The 17,883-nt window shown below is 37.7% G+C and overlaps 1 protein-coding gene across 1 annotated transcript in view; it reads right to left on the reverse strand.

The window, feature by feature from the left end:
- The window catches only part of si:dkey-119f1.1 (Structural maintenance of chromosomes protein 6-like), a 155,552-nt gene that overhangs the window by 134,380 nt on the left and 3,289 nt on the right, over nucleotides 1-17,883 (reverse strand). Inside the window, exons 2-4 of the mRNA XM_051925505.1 lie at nucleotides 16,209-16,354; nucleotides 7,730-7,847; nucleotides 2,085-2,190 (exon numbers count right to left, since the gene is read on the reverse strand). Coding sequence (XP_051781465.1) covers nucleotides 2,085-2,190; nucleotides 7,730-7,847; nucleotides 16,209-16,343 — 359 coding nt within the window. The 5' untranslated portion in view covers nucleotides 16,344-16,354. The remainder of the gene's footprint in view (nucleotides 1-2,084; nucleotides 2,191-7,729; nucleotides 7,848-16,208; nucleotides 16,355-17,883) is intronic.

A 17,883-nucleotide genomic window follows, 5' to 3' on the forward strand; every position in this document is an offset into this window, starting at 1 on the left:
ATTTCAAGATTAAAGTTGATATTTCGTGCTTTTTTCCCACTGTGTACCTTTTTTTTTTCTCTGTACCCTAATAAGCTTTCATATGACACTCAGACGATGGGCTACGACTCACCTTTTCACGGCGACTTTGATATCTGACAACTTTTTTATTTTGGGAACTGTGTGACTTTGTGAACTTGAGCTTTCGAGTTTCTTCCAACACTCTATGTCACTCAATCAACTTCCTTTTGTTGTTTATACCACTGTTTTAAACCAACAAATAGTACGTTTTTCCTTGCCTCCGCTTAGTTTTCGTTGAAATTCTTTTATTTCCCCCCGTGCTTTTGTCATTGCCTTTTCACAGAACGCGGAGCTTAAAGGCTATTTATATTGATTTGCAAATTCAAAGAGGCGTAATTCTTGGAGGAGTTTGGGGAGTGGCAGCAGGCACGTGCACGTTGCGTTACTTTTCACACTGACCGGGATTTATGGAGCAGAAGAACGTGGAAGTTGGCAAACACACAGATTTATGTACCTGGATTTTTTTGTGCATATGCACATTTCCAGTTTTGTCCTTACGCCATGCTTTAATGTGAATTCTACGCACTGCGTTATGCATGAGGCCCCAGTTCATGAAACATAACATTCATAAACTCACCCAAAGGAATACTCTCCCAAAAACGATTTTTTTTTCATGTTTCTTACCCAATGTAGTTTGTAATGATGGTCAAGAAAAACAGGGCTCCTGACCAATGAATGAGGGAGACAGGCAGGTCTTCAGATCAAAAGCACAGAATTATGTGAATGTGCCCTTCCTGAAAGTGATTGTTAATAATATTTTGGAAAAAAATGCAAGCTTTTGCACATTTTGAACGTACAACTGGATAACGAGCATGTGGATTATGCAAGCATTAAATTTGATCATATTGCTTGCTGTTGTGCAGCACTGGTCGTTATTAAGAGTATATAATACCATAAAACATTTTTTCTTGTTCTCCATGAAAACATAAGATTATGCTTTGTATTATGCACTGGGACAATAATAAATATGCATATGCAGTTGGATAATGGTTTCCCTTGTTTTTCCATTTTTACTTAAAATAAAGCTCTATTAGGGCGGCACGGTGGCGCAGTGGGTAGCGCTGCTGCCTCCCAGTTGGGAGACCTGGGGACCCGGGTTCGCTTCCCGGGTCCTCCCTGCGTGGAGTTTGCATGTTCTCCCCGTGTCTGCGTGGGTTTCCTCCCACAGTCCAAAGTCATGCAGGTTAGGTGGATTGGCAATTCTAAATTGGCCCTAGTGTGTGTTTGTGTGTGTCCTGCGGTGGGTTGGCACCCTGCCCAGGATTGGTTCCCTGCCTTGTGCCCTGTGTTGGCTAGGATTGGCTCCAGCAGACCACAGTGACCCTGTGTTCGGATTCAGCGGGTTGGAAAATGGATGGATGGATGGATAAAGCTCTATTAACTTAGAATTCTCATTAGTATTAAATTAATCTCATTCTTTAACAAAGTAGTTAATATTTTTCACTATTCTTATATCCTCTGAATAAAATTAATCACAATGAATATATTTTCAAAATGCATTACATGTTTTTAACTGGTAAAGAAAATATTTTTCACAGTATTTGCACATTCCTTAAATTAGTTAAAAATGACAGTGAAAGTTAATTAATAGGCTAAATTGTCAATAAGCTGGTATCATATCATTCTGTAAATAATAAAAAGCTAACCAAAATTGTTCTCAGATAGCTTCTGAAATTGCAAATTTTGAACAAACAGCTCGTTGTGTTTAGGGTCATAATGTGCCAATTATGGCTAAGGAGACATACAGTATGTAAGTTATCTACTTTCACTCCTCTAAGTTTTACAAAAAAAAAAAGATACAAGCATAATCATTGTATTGTATGAAAAATGTGTTACAGGCTTTAAATTCTATATGAACATTTTACTCAACAACTCTCACAAAGACTGTTATTGAACTACAGTGTGTCACAACAATAACCACAACATTTATTTTTATAGTACATTTTCATACACAGAATGTAGCTCAAAGTGCTTTATTTATTTATTTATTTTAACTAATTTTCTTACCAAGTCAACCAACTTACCTTTGACCCTCTTTAACAAATCCTTTCAAGGAAGATCCTCTGTTTGTAGCCACAGCTTTTCCTCCAAGCCCCACAATCAATGCTGTTAGTACAGCACTCTTCCCACCTAATATATTTGAAACAAAAACAAAAAATGTAAAATGCTTAAGTAATATAAAAAAGCAGTCTGTTACTGATTCAAATAATGGGTGGTGACAAAAGACTTTTCAGTCCATTTCTGTCTCTCGTAACACAGGTTTAGACTCTAAACAAACATACCCCAACAGTTTCTCCAGCCAAGAGTGATGACTTATTTCCTGAGTTAGAAAGAATAGCTGGCTCAAACTAGCAGACAAGGCAAAACTGATCCAGATTTTAAGACCCTTCTTGATGCTCAGAATCCATAATAGCAGAATTTGGCAGCACTAGAGTTATCATATCCACAGAACGAATAATAAAATACTCTCTTCTCCTATAAGAATTATATTCTTTAACAGATTTGGAAACTGAAGAGCACTACCATGTTGATAAGCTTATGTCTTTAAAGAGGTTTTGGAAAATAAATGAATAAAAATACACCTTTTACATTTTTTGTCATTAATATTTGATATTATTTGTCATAAAAAGCAACTAAAGGAGGCTGTCATCAGAAACAGCATCCAGTCTTAAAGATTTCTGCTTAATATAGTACAGTCTTATTGAGAAGCATGATAAGAGTTAGAAAAATGGGCAAGGTACAGGCTATAGTACTCCATTGGCACCCCAACCTGATTACATAAAACAGAAATTTGGGGTGACCAGTCAATTAACCTAGACCTGATGAACTGTGGGGAGGCCAGTTTGGTGGTAGAGGCGATGATGGCGACGTAGTGAGTAAGAGGAGGGAAAGACAATATACTGTATAAGGATTACAATTTAGATTATTGGGACTATGATATGAAAATATGTAACATATACCTAAATATTACTTTTAACCTGAAAGATGTGGCCCATAACTGTGGTTTTGTCTTACTAACAACCTTTAAAATAGTGATGCACAAACATACCATGTTTCCAAAATATTCCAATAACAAAATTATTTTTTCATTTTTATAATGAACTAGCTGATTACCCAGTGGCTTCGCTCACTGAGTGCAAGGGAAAAAAACTAAAACAGTATTTATAAAATAAGTTTGTTAATTACCAATGTTATTTTTGAACAAATAAGGAGCATTTACAATAAATAGAAATTATATAAATATTAATTATTAAGTAGTAAAACATTTTGATAAAAGAATTTGAAGAAGATATAAGAAGTGTATAAATTATTAAACAGTCAAACATTAACATTTAAGAAGTAAAGATACATTGAGTACTACTGCAGTGGTTTCAGGCAAACTACCTGCTTGACAATCTTGCACTATGTGCCTGTGATTTAAGCGAAAAATTATTCTGAGAAATGTGGACGCTGCCTTTCCGTGCTTAACTGGCAGAAGGTCCAAACAATTCCTAAGTCTAATACTTAACATGAAGAGGTCAGTACATCTTTTTAGATGTAAACCCTCCATTTTCTTAAAAAAATTCACCAGAAAAGCAACCTTGAATGTTGCACGGTTTTAGTGACCCGAATTCATCTTAAGGGACAGTAAGTAGCCGTGCACCGCAATTTACCAAGACAGTCCCGCTTCGATAGTGCTGATTACACTTATTCGCAAAGATTTCCACTGTCCCAGGAGCCGACGGGGCGCTTCAAGTGTGAGAAACAGTGCGAGAAGAGAGGACGCTGCCCGAAACTGCGTAGCTGTTGACCAGGAGGAAAAGCCCAACATTCCGCACCTCCCAGCGTCCACTTTGTTCTTACAACCCCTCCCCACTGAAGGCGGTCTCGTCTTCACATTGTTTACAGCTCGGCGCAGTTAAAAAGTAGAAAGACGCAAAGCTGTTTTGTTCATCTCTTTTACTATCAAGGTGTAGCACGTTCCTCTTAAGTTAAATGAGGAGCCCAGCAAACACAAAATTCTCCTACTCTTAGGAAAATTAATTCTATTAAGTACGGAACCCAACCGAACCATAGCCCCAATTTGATATCCTCATCTGGAGTTGTCTTTTATGAATTTATACAAAGGAAATAATCACCCCAACAATTCTTTAAACAATCAAAAAAGAACATATTATAAATCAAACAAAACAATAAACACCCTTTAAATCCTTGTCAAAGCTATAATAACTACACAAACCCTAATTAATATGCCACCCCCTTAAACACTCTATAATATACTCCCCAGAAAACGGCGAAACAGCAAAGAAAAAAAGCAAGCAAGGAAAAGAAACGGAAAATTACCCTATTTACAAACAGCACAAATATATTCACAGTACTTAAACCTATATTACATCTATATACAAATATAGACACACACACACACACAATCCACACACAATCCCCACACGTTCCCCAGTCTCTTTTATATCAACTTTGTTTTAAATTATAAATTCACACGGCCTGGGAAATCTGCAATGAATCCAGTGATCAAGTCAGATATGTTCCGCTGACTCGTTTACTGAATTTAAATGTAAAAGAAGCGATCTCACCTGCCAGGCGACAATTCCTTTGTTGAAGAAAGAAGTCTGTCTCACCCGGGTGTCTCGGCGTTAGCGTCCGTCCATGGCCGACGCCAGCACCAAGGTTAGCCGGCACTCCTTCTCCATGCACCCAACTGTCCTTATTATGGAGTCTCACATGCTTTAACGCTGGCTTCTTCTTTATATTCACCTTCCCAGCTCCTTACTTAAACAGTCTTTTTTCTTCTTTTCAGTATCAGTAAAATAACTCTCACACAAATAATAAGCTCCTATATTATAATATGTTTTGTGGTCATACATAATTTCCATTACCCGTGGTCATACGTCATTTCCGTTTCAAACATGAAAAGAATTTTATATACTGTATATAGATTTCCAGGTATATTATCATAGAATTTTTTAACACACAACTGTATTTATCAATAGCACCCGACAACCCCAACACTCTTGATTCACTGACACAATGTCTTACTTGTGTTTCTGAATGGATGAGTAGCAATTTTCTCAAACTTAAAATATGGAATAGCTTGACAATAGGAATTCGCCTGGCAAAAACGGTGCAGCACTTTAAAAAAACTGCTAAAGACACATTACTTTAACATGGCTTTCTCATAGCTTCATTTTAGTTTAATTCTGATACTCTGTATATGCATTTAATTATCATTAGTCTGTATATGCATTTAATTATCATTAGTATTCCTGGCGACTCCGTGTGGTATAGCGGGTCCGCGGCTTCCAAAAAAAAAAAAAAAAAGGTCGGTTTTTAAATCAGTATAGCCGTGCCGTTCTCCATGGGCGTGATTGCATGACCACGGGGAGTTAAGGAGGTGATCGGAGCGAGTCGCACCTGCACTTGTGGGTGCGGTCGTTCTTGTTTGCCTCATTGGCTTCCTGTGGTGTGTAATTAAGGCGCTGCGCCCACGGAGGCACCTGTGGGTGTATATTATATATATATATATATATATATATATATATATATATATAGACGGAGGTATACGAGCGGAGGGGGATATAAATCTGAGAGAGAAATTGTGGAGAAAAAGAAAGGAGAAAGGTTGATAGAGAGAGAAAAGCGGATGCAGTAAAAGGTCGGAAAACAGCAGTCAGGTGGTGACGATCCGGACACCTGGAAGCCACATGAGCTGGGCCCCCGCGAAGGAGTGTTATTCTGACGCGCTCTGGGGGCTGGTTTGCCCCACTGAATGTATGAGTGAGTGGGGTGAGCAGGAGAGGTGCCCTCCCGAAGGATCTGAGGAGCGACTGCAGGTGTGCGAAGGATCGAGGGAGGAGAGTTGACCTTGGCGGTCTGGCAGAGACATCCTGATAGGGGACGATAAGGTTAACTGAAGGAGCTCATGGTTGTTCGTTCTCCGTGGAGCAGAATGTGCAATGGGAGGAGGGCTGGAGACTGAGTTTTAATTACTGCATATATTAACCTTGTGTTTTATGGATTTATTTATGGTTGGTTTTTATCCTCACTGATCCTTTATTTTATGGATTTATTTATGGAACTTTGGACACTGTACTATTGCACTTTGATATGTTTGATTTAATAAAAGCATGTTTTCACTTTTGGAAATATCCCCTGGCTTCATGTGAGATTTGTCCCCATTTGTCAGCTCAACTCGGTGACATTACTGACGGTGTTGGGTTCAGGGCTCCCATAAGGACATTGGGAGCCTGAAGAGAACACGCATCGTCACACTCCGTAATCCATACTAACCCTTACTTTCTCTTCTGTTCTTTTTCTGGTTTTCTGCACCACCACCACCTGATCAAAGCACCGCGATGTCCCTACATTGATGGACTAAAGGCCGGAAGTCCACATGACCATCACCATCAAGTTCTTCCATGTGAACCCTGAATACAATAAGGACTGATTGAGATCATTTATGTTTGGTAGAATGCCTAGAGGGGGCTGGGCGGTCTTGTGGCCTCGGAACCCCTGCAGATTTTATTTTATTCCTCCAGCCCCCTGGAGTTTTTTTTGTTTTTTCTGTCCTCCCCGGCCATTGAACCTTACTTTTATTCTATGTTAATTAGTATTCCCTAATTCTATTTTCTTATTTATGTTGTCTTTCTTCATCATGTAAAGCACTTTGAGCTATATCATTTTTATGAAAATGTGCTATATAAATAAATGATGTTGTTAATGTAGAGAGTATACAGTGATCCCTCGCTATATCGCGCTTCGCCTTTCGCGGCTTCACTCCATCGCGGATTTTATATGTAAGCATATTTAAATATATATCGCGGATTTTTCGCTGCTTCGCGGGTTTCTGCGGACAATAGGTCTTTTAATTTCTGGTGCATGCTTCCTCAGTTGGTTTGCCCAGTTGATTTCATACAAGGGACGCTATTGGCAGATGGCTGAGAAGCTATCCAGCTTACTTTCTCTCTCTCTCTCTCTCTCTCTCTCTCTTGCGCTGACGTAGGGGGGTGTGAGCAGGGGGGCTGTGTGCAGCTGCTTCCTGAAAGGACATGCTGCACGGAGCTTCGCATACTTAAAAGCTCAAAGGGCACGTATTGATTTTTTTTATCTGTCTCTCTATCTCTCTCTCTCTCTCTTCCTCTCTCTTCCTGCTCCTGACAGAGGGGGTGCGAGCTGCCGCCTTCAACAGCTTTGTACCGGCGGTGCTTCGCATACTTAAAAGCCAAAAAAGCCCTATTGATTTTTTTTTTTGACTGCTTGCTTTGCACTCCTTTGAAAAGGAAGATATGTTTGCATTCTTTTAATTGTGAGACAGAACTGTCATCTCTGTCTTGTCATGGAGCACAGTTTAAACTTTTGAAAAAGAGACAAATGTTTGTTTGCAGTGTTTGAATAACGTTCCTGTCTCTCTACAACCTCCTGTGTTTCTGCGCAAATCTGTGACCCAAGCATGACATTCTAAAAATAACCATATAAACATATGGTTTCTACTTCGCGGATTTTCCTATTTCGCGGGTGGCTCTGGAACGCAACCCCCGCGATGGAGGAGGGATTACTGTATTTGTAACAATAAAGGCATTTAACTGTATAAAAGCTGCTGCAGTATAAAACAAATTAAATACAGTTAATAATCACAATCTGCAAAGACAGCAAAAGAAAACAACTTTCTACTTACTTCCATTGTTTCCAACAATAAAATTAACATTTGGTCCAAACTGAAATGGTCCAAGCAGTGAATGACACATGAAGTTTTTCAGGGAAATGCTTTCAATTATACCAACTTCTCCTGAACTCTATTAGAAAAAAATAGGAGAAAATTAAAAAAAAAATCAAAATGCATTCCTTCATAAGAAAATAAGATTATGATTAACATGTAGTGGCAAAAATTATGTGGTCACCCCTCTATATTGTTGAGTTCAGGTGTTTCAGCAGCATCAGCAAGTTTGCCATGCAATCTCCACTGACAAACACTGGCAGTAGAATGGGTCATAATGAAGAGCATCATGACTTCCCAGAATACTATGAAGAGCATCATGACTTCCCAGAATACTGAAGACTGTTATACACACAAAAAAGGCCAACTTCATATTAATGTCCATGGTTTTGGAATGGAATGTACAAAAAGCTCATGTTCTGTTTCAGTCAAAGTTCCTTCCCTGGGTGGTATATAAATTCCTTGTTTGTCTTTTTTTGCTCATGTTTGATTCATTTGTTTGTGGTAATAATGTTAAATTATTTGTATTGTTCTATGTTATTTATTTGTTTTGTGAATTATTTAATTTCTATGTGTCTCTTATTATTTCATTAGGTTCCATGTATTTTGTGGGTGGTTCCCCAAGAGGGGAGGCCACATGTCCCATCTCTGTCAAGGGGCTGTCCTTAATCCAATAAAGGCTGAGGAAAGAAGCAGGTTCACTGAATGCACTCTGTGTTTTTGGTGAGTCATCTTGTGATTATTTCAAAAACAATCTCAAAATGTATGGACTTTGAAGAAAGCCAAGTGAATCCATACCATGACTATTAAACAAAAGCAAGTCGAACTGGCAAGTTGGATGTATATGGTAAACAACAGATATTGAATCATACATAGACTTTTATAATCCTCTTGGTCCTGCCACATCTATGCCATCAAATAATGAAATAATATCAACCATCATATATCACAATACTCAAGATCTTGTTAACTTTCAAGATTTGAACTTCAGGGTCTCAAAGTATTTTTGCTTTCTCTTTCATTTTTTAAACGGTGAATATAACAAAAATTTAATATGTTATAACCATTTAAAACAGAGTTTTATATGTATCAATAACCAATATTTCTCTCTGACCTATCAGATCCCATATCTGAAAAAAAGAGGCTGAACATAATAGCCATTTTTGTGGGAGGACCACTATCATATAGATGATGCCCCATAAAAAATAAAAAATAAATGATTGTTGTATCTTGCTTCACCATAGATGTAAGACTCATCTACAAAACTTTGATTTTTCTTAATTTTGGATGGGTGGGAACCCATAATGTGGTAATCATTTTCAGGATTTCAGTTTTGCATGCTTTTTTTATGTAACACCGTCTTTATAGTATGAATAACAACGTGTAACTTTTCTGTGCTGTTTAAAAAAAAAAAAAAAAATTCAAAGCATTAGTGAAAATCATGTTCAGTCATCACTTTTTAAAGGGCTATATATGAGGGGAAGTCAAGCTAAAGTTAGAAAATGGGATTTATCAGAAAATGGAATGAACCTTAACAAAACTGATAAGGTCATTTCTCAATGTAGACTCCACCCTTCTCAATGCACTTACGCCACCTGCCTGGAAGTGCCTGGATTCCAGCAGAATAAAAGGTTTTGTCTTCTCATCACAACCACTCGTGCACGGCTTTCTTCACGTCACCATCTGTCTTGAATCGACAACCACCCAGATGCTTTTTAGCAGTCCAAAAAGGTGGAAATCACACGGTCCCAAATCTAGCGAATAAGGAGGATGTAGCGATACCTCAAACTTCAGTTTCTCCAGACAAGCCTTGGTGTTCTTATTAGTGTGTGGGTGAGCATTGTCTTGCAGCAAAATGACTCCTTGAGACAGCAGTCCACGCCACTTGTTTTGAATTGCAGGCTTCACATCGTTCTCCAGCAAGTCACAGTAACTTGCAGTAGTGACTGTAGTACCCCTCGGCATGTACTGTTCGACAATAACTCAGGTGCACGAGTGTTTGCGAGGATAAGACAAAACCTTTTATTCTGCTGGAATCCAGACACTTCCAAGGCAGGTGGTGCAAGTGATTCATTCCATTTTCTAATAAATCCCACTTTAGTTTGACTAAAAAATGCGAATGATTACAGAGCATATGGTAAGTGAAAAGGAATCCTTTATGAGGAGAAAAAAATGTTCTGAATTATTTAAATATCTCTATTTGTTCAGGAGATATTTGACATTACACAAAGGCTTCCAAATGCTAAAAATGGTAATGTCTTCCATCTTTGAAAGGTATTATCGGGGAGCAAGGTTGGGAAAAAACATTTTTAAAAAATTACTTTTGGACATCAATCCACCATACAAATGAATGGACAAAGTTTACATTTTTTGAAAATATGCAGTAACAACTTTTTTCAAAATTGGGCGATTCTTATAGAACCTATAACATGCATACTGCTCTAGTAATCCATACCTGGCAAAGTCATAAGAGCTCACTTTTTTTTTTTTTTTTTTTAAAAAAGAAAATAACTTTCATATACTAATTACAATGTTAAGAAAATGGACAATTATCGAACGTCAAGATGCAAAAGAAAAGCAGTATAAAAGTAAGCAAAGATTTTTTTTATATTTGCATATACTACACATTATAAAAACCTCCAACAGCAGTAGAGGCTTTAGCAAGAAGTCACTTTAACCAAACTACATACTGAGTTCAAATGTAGAAAAGCACATTTCATTACAGTTAATAGAGCTTTATTTTAAATGTTATCTTCAGCATTATTAAAACCTAAAACATAAAAATGATAACTGTCTATACATATAAATATTTTCCATTAGTTCCAATTTAAATTTTTTGTCATGAGTACACAGTATAATGAAATATTTAATTGTATGTCTCCCACGGACAACTGAGAACAGTATAATACCAACATCCATCCATCCATCCATCCATTTTCCAACCCGCTGAATCCGAACACAGGGTCACGGGGGTCTGCTGGAGCCAATCCCAGCCAACACAGGGCACAAGGCAGGAACCAATCCTGGGCAGGGTGCCAACCCACCGCAGGACACACACAAACACACCCACACACCAAGCACACACTAGGACCAATTTAGAATCGCCAATCCACCTAACCTGCATGTCTTTGGACTGTGGGAGGAAACCGGAGCGCCCGGAGGAAACCCACGCAGACACGGGGAGAACATGCAAACTCCACGCAGGGAGGACCCGGGAAGTGAACCCGGGTCCCCAGGTCTCCCAATTGCGAGGCAGCAGCGCTACCCACTGCGCCACCATGCCGCCATAATACCAACAACAGACAATAAATACAACATTAGCCATTACATATAACACCACACATGAAGTACACTTATTCAGTTGTCACTGTATGTGATGTTAAGGACTCATGCAACATGAGGATAAAAACTGTCCCTGAAGCCAGTAATGTTAATAGTTCTGTATCATTTGTCAGAACGAAAGAGGGGGAAAATCATCTGTGTAGAATTCCTGATGACATTTATAAAACACATTTTTACTTTTCTTTTAATGTCCCATACAGAAGGCAGCTGTATGCTAGTAATATGTTGTGCTGACCTAACCATTAATGCTTTGTGACCCTGAACATCACTTACCAGTAATGAAATGGTAGCTAAGAAGTAATTAAATGATAGCTAAGCAGTACAGACTCTAACCAGTAGGTTGTGGTAACCATAAATACCCATCAGGGCTTCCCTCAGATATTTAAGGAAATAAAATAATTGAGGAGAGCCAAGGTGTGTTCTCATCACATAAAGTTATCAAGAATGATGATTCCAAGAATTTTAAAATTGTGGACCTCTCTGAAAATTGTAAATGGGAGTATGGTCAACCTCCTGCTTTCTGAACTGTGTGACCAGGTCCTTTTTTCTTCCCACTTACATTTAAATAAAGATTGTGGTGGTGATATCACTGTGACAGAAGGCAGACCTCTTCTTTGCAAGCTAATTCATCATTGTTGGTGATCAAGTTACAATAGCGGTTTAAGCAGACAATGTAATAAAAGACTTGGCATAGTTAGCTTTCATACATTAACAAGAAGTGTAGAAGGCGGTTCATTAACTGTGTAGAGAATAAATATGTATCACATGATAATGCTCTGACCCACACTCTAAAAATCTGACAGTTTAAATGTCCAAAATGCAGTTGCCAATGGTGGTAATAAGTCCCAAACTGAAGAACTTATTCATCAGCTTTCATAGTATAAAAGTATAAATTCAAGTCTATAAACAATACAGTTGCAAAGCAGGTGGGCCAGAATGTTATAAACTGCAAGAGATATGGCAAACACTCTGGACCAGTTGTGGCATTATGTAAGTGATCCAAATCACCTGTAAAAACTACATGCAATGTATTGCCAGCATCAGTCTCTAAAGGCATTTCATCACAATGAGAGTGAGCGAAGAATTGATAAGCAACATTGATACAGTTTTCAAACACATTCTTTAAGAGATGCATTAAAAAGATATGTGAAAACAGCAACTAATTGATCACTAGGGATGAAGTGGCTGCCAGTTTTTACAATTAACCACAGTAACCAATGGTTATTACACCGTTTCACACTTTAGTAATTGCTATAAATGTTGCCAATTACTGTGTTTTTAAAAACACTGTCAAACATTCATTAAAAAGTAAGTAATCACGCAAGCACTTCTTGCAAATCGGCATCATGCACTTTAAAACAACTGTGGTGGAAGATACTAACAGTGGTTCGGATTTCCTTCACCCACCAAAGAGAACTAAATCTGTGTGATGCTATTCTGGTTTTCTGAAAAGTGTTGAAGAGAAATGAATTAAGGATGATCACTGTCTACAGAACATGAAGAAATAATTTCAGTGGAAGGCAGAAATGCACACAATTCATTGTAGCTCCATATGCACAAAGCATACAATTATTCAACTTGAAATCTTTTATCAAGCACATCTATATTGTTTAAAATCGTACAAAACGTTTCCAGGGCAAGATCCATCCTGAGAATGTTGCAATTGAGCTCCAGCCTCAATTGGCCACATGTTTTGGGCATGCACCACATTAACAACATTCTGGACCAAAATTGTTAAATGCCTATCAGACAGACTTGGTGTCACAATCACTCCTAATCCATTAACAGCTGTGTTTGGTGTACTCCCAGATGTACTTAAAGTGGAGAAGGACAAACAAACTGCGATTGCCTTTACTACACTACTAGCCCATAGACTTATGTTGCTCAACTGGAAGAATCCTAGCCCACCTCTTTTAAGACAGTGGGTAACTGATGTTGTATACTATTTGAAATTGGAAAAAATCAACTTCTCACTTAGTGGATCTCTTCAAAACTTTTTAAAAACCTGGCAGGATCTAATCAATAACATTTCAGAATAAGCTTTTATATTGGAGAAAAGGATTCTCCCTTTTTCTACTGGGAGTTCAATTGAATTTAGTTTTGCTAAGTTTGACTTGACTCATTTGTATGGAATGTTACTCGCTTTTAATAAATTCAATAAAAAGAATAAAAAGAAAATGCAGAAGTATAGTTGAACAAAAGGGGGGGCAACTCTGAATGTAACAAGCCATCTTCAAGACCATCACCCATTGCTGTACTGCGAGTTCAAGGTAAGGTAATCTTTACGTTATTGCTGTTTAACTTCACTTATCAGTATGAAGCTTTAATGCTGCATGCTCTAGTTAGTATCTAACTGCATATGTATTGCCCTGATATACAGTATGTGTTACCTGTAAATATTCTCTGCATAAGTCATCCATCCAGTATGTGTTGTTTATTCAAATCACTAATAAAACTGATTCCGGGGTTGTGCATCACAAAATGCCTTGGTTATTTACTGTAAAATCCAATTTTTTGGAGAGAAATCTTGGTGGTAACGGGTTGCCTTGTAATAAGCTTTTACATGGGAGTAAGATGGATCAGACTGTGGTTAGATCTGCCCAAAGATTTACATTTTTATTACATTATACAATGTTATTGACTGTTACACATGTCTCACACTCTCCACCTTGCATTTTTTAACTTGCACTGCATTTTTATCACTCTTTAATTAATATTATTTTTATTAGTATGCTGCTGCTGGAGTATGTGAATTTCCCCTTGGGGATTAATAAAGTATCTATCTATCTATCTATCTATCTAAAGGCATATTTAACCTTTGAATAGAGCAGATCCAGCTTGATGTTGGTTCAAGTGGAACATGACATACACTAATAGAAGTTTGTCACTGTTCCCTCCAAATCATTAGAGTGTTGGCAACTTTCTATCATCATTTCTGTTGCAGAATCTCCATTTGCAGAGGAAGGAATATAAATGTTATCCAGGTGTTCGTCAACTTACGACCGCTACCGCATTTTTAGGGCAAACGACAGTTTTTTGCCACACCAGCTCTGTATGCCATGACTCATTCATATCGATCTTAGTGTACCTGCAGTAATTTTGACTATGTTCGTTTACATTTGCTTTACAATTACAGGGGGGAAAAAAAATTGATCTCAACACAGAAATGGAGATGATCAAGCAATATGAGGGTGGAAAGAAAGCAAATGTGCTTGCATGTGACTTTCCCGTTGTAACCAGTGTTCACCACATGCTGTTTTGAATCCAGTTAACCTCTGCAGCTTTTGCATTGCGATTCACGATGTGCCACTTCATAGGATCCGCCATGAAGAGGTAATGCAACCAGACTGAACTTCTTTATCTTTTAATGCTTATTATTAACTAGTGGTTAATAATACTGGTACTTCAGATGTGCACAGACAAAGGAAAAATTTGCGAAGCTGAAACAAAATAATTAAAAATCTACACAATGTGCTAAGAATAATGATAAAAAATGATATAAAACAAACAATATGACTTAAGGGAGTTGTTATACAGTACTATACATATGGTCATGTTTTAATACATATACCAGTCCGTCTTGCGTCCAGACTGACGTATGACTGGTACGTCGGGACCGAACACGGTTGTGAGTTGACTATTATCTATGTAAGGAAGATGCAACTTATCTTCCTAAACAAATAACATGCACAAATTCCAACAGCCAGTATTGTCTGGATCACGAATACTAGTTTTAATTGTAATAACATTTCAGCTAGCTCTCTGTAATACACAAAATGCCACAGTACATGAGCGTGGTGTGACCTACTATGAGAGCAGACAAGTCATCCATCTTATTTGAGGTGTATTGAATATTGCCCATTACAATAGATGTCAGACCAGTTCTAAATCCTTTCTCTCTTGTTTTTATTCTTGCTCCAGCTCTGTGCACTTTTTAATCTTCAGATGAATAGCTCCTATGATAGGTAAAACTGAGTGGCTTAGGTGCTCAAGATCGCACAATGCTAGCAGCCGATTACATCTACATCTCACTAACTTTGAAACAAGGTGTTCTCGGAGCACTAAATCATGCAACAAATAACCATTTAAATGCTAAAATGCCTAAAGACAGTAAGGACAAGTCAAAACAGAAAAACAGATTATCATATTTTAAAAAAAAAAATAGTGTTACAGATGTACACTTAAATTAAGCTATTAGCTAGTTCATCAGAGTCTGAATCATAAACACATACCAATTTAATCAGTTACAGCAAGAAGATAGTAAGCATCAAGCTCTGTTCAGGACATATGCAGTATAACACTTGCCTGCTTAGAAAGGCAAAAAGCATTATTAAAGACCTCAGTCATCCTGCACAGTCACCTTTCTCATTCATTCTTTTGTACCATTAGTGCTTGCACTAGTATATTCAGGAACAGTTTCTATCCACATATTAAAAGGTTACTGAACAGCCACTCATAATTCCAAACACTGTAACATAACAAAAGGTGTGTATACATACAAGTAATACTGGCAAATTATACTGTATATATTTGCATTCCACTTATACTTTTTATTTGTTTTATGTTGCTATTGCATGTTATTGTCTCTGATCTGTGGAGACATACAAGTAAGAATTTCTTTGTACTATTTTCACATGAAAATTAAAATTTAGCTTTGTGTTTCACCATACTGAAAGTGAATAAAAATGATGCAAAAAAAAAAAACAATGCTTCTATTATGTCCATACAAATGAGATAACCCAAAATAAGTAACCATGAAATAACTTCAACTTTGTTGATTAAGTTATCATCTAAGGATCTCCACAAACAGAACCAAACAAACTTTTATTGCTGCATAGACATGTATATGAAAAACGTTCTTAGAAACTAAATTGGCAGGACCTACACCTTGGTGCTAGTGAAAGTGTCATTATTGGTGAAGACGTAATAAGCATGCAATAAAGCCACTGAAGAAACAAATATGGCCTTGAAACACAATATGAAAAGAACATATGCATTTTATGAACATCTTCCTAATCAAAGTTAAAAAAAAAAGATTACTTCATTGTACTATTGTTCAAGAAATTCAATGGAGTGTCAAGGCTGAAATGTATCTTACCAAGTGTGAATTCTGAGATGTTTCAGTGAGTAAATACTGCATAGATTCTTCATCTCCTTCACCATTGAGCAAGTTACTTTTTCTTGATCGCTTCTGAGGTATTCCATTTGGTGAAGCATCCTTTCTCTTAGCCATGTTGAAAACTCCTCCATGACACAAGATATACAGATTGGGTAAAAAAATGAAATGCATTTTGCACACTGCATACAATGACAAAGCAATCAAGACAATAAAACTGTTAACCTAGTACAAACAATCCAAGAATACAAAGAACAGTATATAAATAAATAGAATTTAAAAATGACATTAAAACACCTAAAACTGTATACTCTGAACTATACGCATTTCAGTGGGGTAAGGTGTAATGTCAGCCAGAACAACTGGCAAAAGTGAGACAAAAGAATTATAATGCCTTCAAACATATGTCCAAAGGTTGGTCCTTTACCTTCTCCAGGGATCTATGTGTTTCTACAATAATAAAAATGTTTAAAATCTATTTGTTCGGAGGAGTTTGATATCAAATGATACACAAAAAAACATAATTCTAAATTCTTGGGTATGGCATATGAATATACTGTAACAGCACAGACAGGGATCAGCCAGGAATGTGTTACTATCACAACAAGCTAGCATTTCATCATGCAAATGAGCAGCTTCAAAGCCAGCAGCAGGTGTGCCTATAAAAATGTAAGTCTGCAATGTCACAAACAGAACTCTATCTACTGCGCCAGCAGTGAGCAGTCCTTTTAGGGATAGTAAGCCACCTCAAAGAGCCACGTAAAGAGCAAAGAATCCGTATTGGCACTAAATAGGTGTGGGACTAAAAGGACCTACAGTCCAACTTTGCAAATCACTGAGTGTAATGAACACCAAAAATGGACTTCCTTTGCTCTTCTGAGGAGTTGCTGGAGAGACCTGAGGCTAAGATCGAGGATTTGCAAGACAGCTGACAGACTGCTACCTCTGCAGCTCTGTCAATGCTTGTCCTTCTCCTAAGGTTCATTGGCCTGGGTGCACAGATGCCAACAGAGCTTCCGGCTCATGAAGCAGGGAAAAAGTATAGTAGAGCGAACTGCCACTGACCCCAGATGAGCCATGTAAAGCAGGGTGGGGGATAAAACTGCTCAGGTAAAAGACAAGGAAGATCACAGATGTGTTACAGGGTAGTCATGAAGGGAGAGTTTCAAAGCTGAGATATGGACCTGGAACAACATTGCAGTGTCAGTTCAGTAAAGGTAAACAACCCATAGATCAGTATATCTGCAGCTCCACACAAGAAGGTTTTCCTGCTCACTTATAAACAAAAGATCACCAAACAGATGTGCAGTGTTTAACACTCCTGCTTAGGCCAAGGTAAAAACATCTATTTTCCAATTGCTACTTTTCGTTTACACAATTCGACATCGAATCTTAAAAGTCTCAAGATCGATGTTGTAAATCTCTATCCTTCTCAATTACTATATGCAGATTTTCTTGCTTATTTTTGTTTTTGGTGTCCAATCCAGTAGATGTCGCTAATGCACCTGTTAAGGCTTTCTATGGAAAAAGCACTTTACTATCTAACATTAAATGGTGCGTCCTACGTTCTACTTTGTCTTTTCCCAGCCCCGGGCATGGTTAAATCTCTTGGCACAAAGTCTTCACTGGACGGTCTGATTATTACTCTCCTTATTTT

This window comes from Erpetoichthys calabaricus, chromosome 3 (assembly GCF_900747795.2).
Source record: "Erpetoichthys calabaricus chromosome 3, fErpCal1.3, whole genome shotgun sequence".
Classification (NCBI taxonomy): Eukaryota; Metazoa; Chordata; class Cladistia; order Polypteriformes; family Polypteridae; genus Erpetoichthys; species Erpetoichthys calabaricus.